Source organism: Penaeus japonicus, unplaced genomic scaffold (assembly GCF_977035675.1).
Source record: "Penaeus japonicus unplaced genomic scaffold, GWHDUDI00000001_assembly GWHDUDI00000029, whole genome shotgun sequence".
In the NCBI taxonomy this organism is placed as follows: domain Eukaryota; kingdom Metazoa; phylum Arthropoda; class Malacostraca; order Decapoda; family Penaeidae; genus Penaeus; species Penaeus japonicus.
In genome coordinates this window covers 3,623,168-3,627,971 of record NW_028234431.1, presented here as the reverse complement: position 1 = coordinate 3,627,971, position 4,804 = coordinate 3,623,168, and the positions used below count along the sequence as shown (strand labels likewise).

Sequence of the window (4,804 nt, the reverse complement as noted above, 5' to 3'; positions counted from 1 at the left end):
ATTGTATTTCAAAAAATGTGAATGAACGGACTGAGGAGAAAATTGTAACGCTGAAAAAAACAAAACAAAAACTATAGTAATAAAGAGCTCGATGTGTGTGTGTGTGTGTGTGTGTGTGTATATATATATATATATATATATATATATATATATATATATATATACATATACATATATATGTATATATATAATATATATATGTATAGATATGTATATATATATATATATATATATATATATATATATATATATATGTGTGTGTGTGTATATATATATATATATATATATATATATATATATATATATATATATATATATATATACACATATTTATACATATCACACACACATTAGAACCGTAATATATGTGGTTTGTAGATACCATAATTATCAGCTATAATTTGATCTAATTCTGTGTATATTATATATCTTACCTATTTGCTTTGCATCTTCAACACTATCTTATTTTATTGATTGCTATATTTGGCAGCATGGGCACATAGGCAGATTGATATGAAAGACAATAGGTTTCTAGTCTATATTGTGCTTGCAAAAAAGCTAAATTTCTAAACAGTAAGCATAGAGGCTATGAAAAATGCTTTGCAATGACATCAGATTTATTTTTCGTTAACTTCCTTCAGAAAAGTACTGCAACTTCAGCATGTGGCATTTGTTCATGTTTAAAGACGAAACAAAGTATATGAATTTTCATCATTCACATAGACATGAAAACTTAATGATGATGGATATGTTCGCCGTGATTGAAGACCTTGACTTGAATGTGCTTGAAGTTGGGAAGGTCTTCAAACACACGTTCATCGGGAACTTTACGATCCAGAGGATAGCCGTGTGGGCGATTATCAGGGTATTTGCCATGAGCACCATAGTGGTTGAAATCGGTATTTTCGTGAAGTCCGTCCACTGCTGCGTCAGCTTCACCATCAGTCATAGCCACAACAAGGTCGAACTCAAGACCCTGTTCGTTACCCTTGGGGAGAAGGAATCGGTTGGGAATGCCAGTGGCACTCTCGAATTCTGTTAGTCCGGAATCTGCACCTTCCAAGGCAGCCTTGGTCTTCTCGAAGAGAGTGTCGAAACTCGGTACATCAGGAACAGTTACTGCTGATTCTGATGACTTACGAACGATGTGGTTTGAACCAGGGGCCACTGCAAGTAAAAAATATAAAATGGTATAGGTATATTCACTAAGGAATTATGCAAATATAAAAAGAAGTGAAACAGGCAAATTCAAATTGGTGTAATATACATTAAAGACAATTATTTTCCTTACGCTTCAGGCACAGATGAAACAAAATCCAATTATGATGCATTTTTTTAGATATTATATGACTAATTCTTTAGCTAAATTAAAATCTAATAAATACTCACACTTAATCCAAAATTTGTCGAGTTCAATAGCATTCCAACGACCTTCGTCGAAAGTGTATTCAATGCCATTGTTGTCAATGTGAGGCCAGGCGAAAATGCGGACTGTTGTCAGAACTTCTTTGCCGTTATTGTTGGTAACTTCAATGTTGTAAGAGAAGTCTTTGTGGTTGAGACGAGGAACGTAGGTGGAGATCTCCACATCCTTAATTTCTTCAGTGTCATCAACGGCATTAATGAGGCTGTACTCGAAGTCCTCAAAGAAGGTCTCCAATTCACCATCGACAGACATGCTCTCAATATTCACACCATTGAATGTTAATTCTTCCTTTGTGTAAGGAGGAAGAGAGTCCTTGTGTTCCTTGAAGATGTTATCCATATATTTGTGTAGCCTGAAGAAGCTGGGGTCACGTGTGGCAGTCTCGAAGTGTTCCAAGACACCAGGGGGTAAAGCGTATTTGCCATGTGGATCGGCCTGTCGACCGAGCACAATATGGGCAGTGTTATGCAAAGCCCCATAGTATTGAACATTAGGACTGTACATGGACGATTCAATGATGTCTCCAAGGACGTCAATACCACGCTCATTCATGATATCAATGTGTTTGCCTTCCCTGTCGACAATGTAACCGTGGGCAATAGCATCACGGATTCGGCTCTCAACAATGAGCAAGTCTCGAATTCGGGCAACGCCGTCCACATCCTCGAACTCTACGTTATCTGGACGAGAGGGGAACTGACCTCCATACTTGTAAGTGGTGTGGGGAGCAAAGCCTTGTACGATGGGTTTACCCCAGTGGAGTTCGCTGACGGGATCCAAGTAATTGGAAAGACGTTCGGCATCAAATCGGACGGTAAGTTGATGATGTACCCAGAAGAAGTTCTCTCCTTTGCGGTCCAGATGATGACTGTAAGTGTCCTGCCACCAGAATGGGAATTCCATATGCCAAGTCACGTGGTGAGTGTTCATGCCAACATCCTCTCCGAAATAGGCTACTCTTTGTTCAGGGTTCTTCTTAGTTCCAGTAAAGGAAGACATAAATTTGCCAGGTGTCTGGGTCTGCTTAGCACGGTAAGCTGCTTCAATGACTTCGCTGTTGGTGAAGAGGTGAGGTGTGACCTCATAGAGTGGGGGAAGTACAACGTGTTCAGCCAGAGGTGAGTGGATGACCGCAACATACAAGGCATACACAAACTCTCCCTCATTCATACGTTGGCGGAAGTAGGCAGCATTGCTGACGAATGTATCCCAGTCCTTGCAATGAATGAAAACATCGAAGAGCATAAGTGCTTCATGGCGTTGTTTGGGGTTGAAGAGGGAGAACCAGTGCTTCTGTTCGAGAAGCCTGTGATCCTTGAGATCTCTGATGAGTCTATGCACTGCCTCACCGCCGTCACTATAGTGGGATAGATCAGCCTCCGGGTCAAAGGAATCAGCCTTGGCTTTGAGTGCAGGATCACGAATTTCCCCGTAGATCTTGTGCAGCAGGAAGTTGATGTCATGTTGCTTCTGGGCATCAGACACACCTGAAAGAATGATGATGTTATGATATTCATTATGATATTAACAGAGAGAGAGAGAGAGAGAGAGGAAATAAAACATAAAAGTTTGTGACTTGGTCAAACGAAACGAAAGGGAAAATAGTATGAATAATTATGGAGCTCAACGCATAACGATTTAGGGAAATACTCTCTATGCTGATACAAAATGTTCAGAGAAAAGAATAGATGGAGAGAGAGAGAAAAAAAAATTGAGGCAGAGAGAGAAAGAAAGGAGAGATTGGGAAAGAAAAACCTGAAGACTAAGAGAGATTGTGAGATATTCTTTACACAAATTTAGAACGATTAGAAAATGTAAGAAGAAAGCGGCAATTTAGATTCGAAATACAAGGGAAAATAGCAACAATGTTTGTACAGATAAATGCAAAACCAACCTGCATCATCTGCCTGGAAGCCGAGGTTCGGCCAGGCAGCCGCAGCCGCAACGAGAGCAAGCACCACGAAGACCTTCATGTTGTCGGTGACATTGCAGCAGTTGCAAGGCCTTATATACAGAACTGAGTGGCCAAAGTCCAGTTGTCGGAAGGATTTATCAGATAACGAAAGGCACACACACACTCACACACACACGTACATAAGTATACATACATAGATACATATATATCTACATATATATATATATATATATATATATATATATATATATATATATATATCCATATACTTATATATATATATATATACATATATATATGGATATATATATATATATATATATATATATAATATATATATATGTATATATATATATATATGTATATATATATATATATTATATATATATATATATATATAATATATATATATATATATATATAAATATATATATATATATATATATATATAATATATATATATATATATATATATATATATATATACATATATATATATTACATACATACATATAATATATATATAATATATATATATATATATATATATATATATATATATATATAATATATATTATAATATTATATTATACATACATATATATATATATATATATATATATATATATATATATATATATATATATATATATATACACATATACATACATACACACACACACATATTAGAACCGTAATATATGAGGTTTGTAGATTTAAAACCATAATTATCAGCTAAAATTTGATCTAATTCTGTGTATATTATATATCTTACCCTATTTGCTTTGTGCATCCTGCAACACTATCTTATTTTAATTGATTGCTATATTTGGCAGCAGGAACACATTGCAGATTGAATGAAAGACCAATAGGTTTTCTAGTCTATATTAGTGCTTGCAAAAAAGCTAAATTTCTAAACAGTAAAGCTAGAAGGCCTATGAAAAATGCTTTGCAATGACATCAGATTTATTTGGTCAATCCGTTAACTTCCTTCAGAAAAGTACTGCACACTTCAGCATGTGGCATTTGTTCATGTTAAAGACGAAACAAAGTATATGAAATTTTACATCATTCACATAGACATTCATAACTTAATAATGATGGATATGTTCGCCTGATGAAGACCTTGACTCGAATGTGCTTGAAGTTGGGAAGGTCTTCAAACACAACGTTCATCGGAACTTTACGATCCAGAGGATAGCCGTGTGGGCGATTATAAGGGTATATGCCATGACCACCATAGTGGTTGAAATCGGTATTTTCGTGAAGTCCGTCCACTGCTGCGTCACTTCACCATCAGTTCATAGCCACAACAAGGTCGAACTCATGACCCGTCGTACCTTGGGAGAAGGAATCGGTTGGGAATGTGCCAGTGGCACTCTCGAATTCTGTTAGTCCGGAATCTGCACCTTCCAAGGCAGCCTTGGTCTTCTCGAAGAGAGTGTCGAAACTCGGTACATCAG

General features: G+C 36.3%; 1 protein-coding gene and 1 pseudogene across 1 annotated transcript; both read right to left on the bottom strand.

The window, feature by feature from the left end:
* Positions 1–607: 607 nt before the first annotated feature.
* Positions 608–3,408, bottom strand: LOC122251423 (hemocyanin subunit-like). The gene is made up of 3 exons (XM_086554517.1): positions 3,321–3,408; positions 1,390–2,913; positions 608–1,167 (listed from the first exon to the last, which is right to left on the bottom strand). The coding sequence occupies exons 1-3, from the start codon at positions 3,397–3,399 to the stop codon at positions 734–736; spliced, it is 2,037 nt and encodes a 678-aa protein (XP_086410643.1). The 5' UTR covers positions 3,400–3,408; the 3' UTR covers positions 608–733.
* A 1,024-nt stretch (positions 3,409–4,432) lies between these two features.
* Positions 4,433–4,804, bottom strand: part of LOC122264828 (hemocyanin subunit-like) — a 2,614-nt pseudogene continuing 2,242 nt past the window's right edge.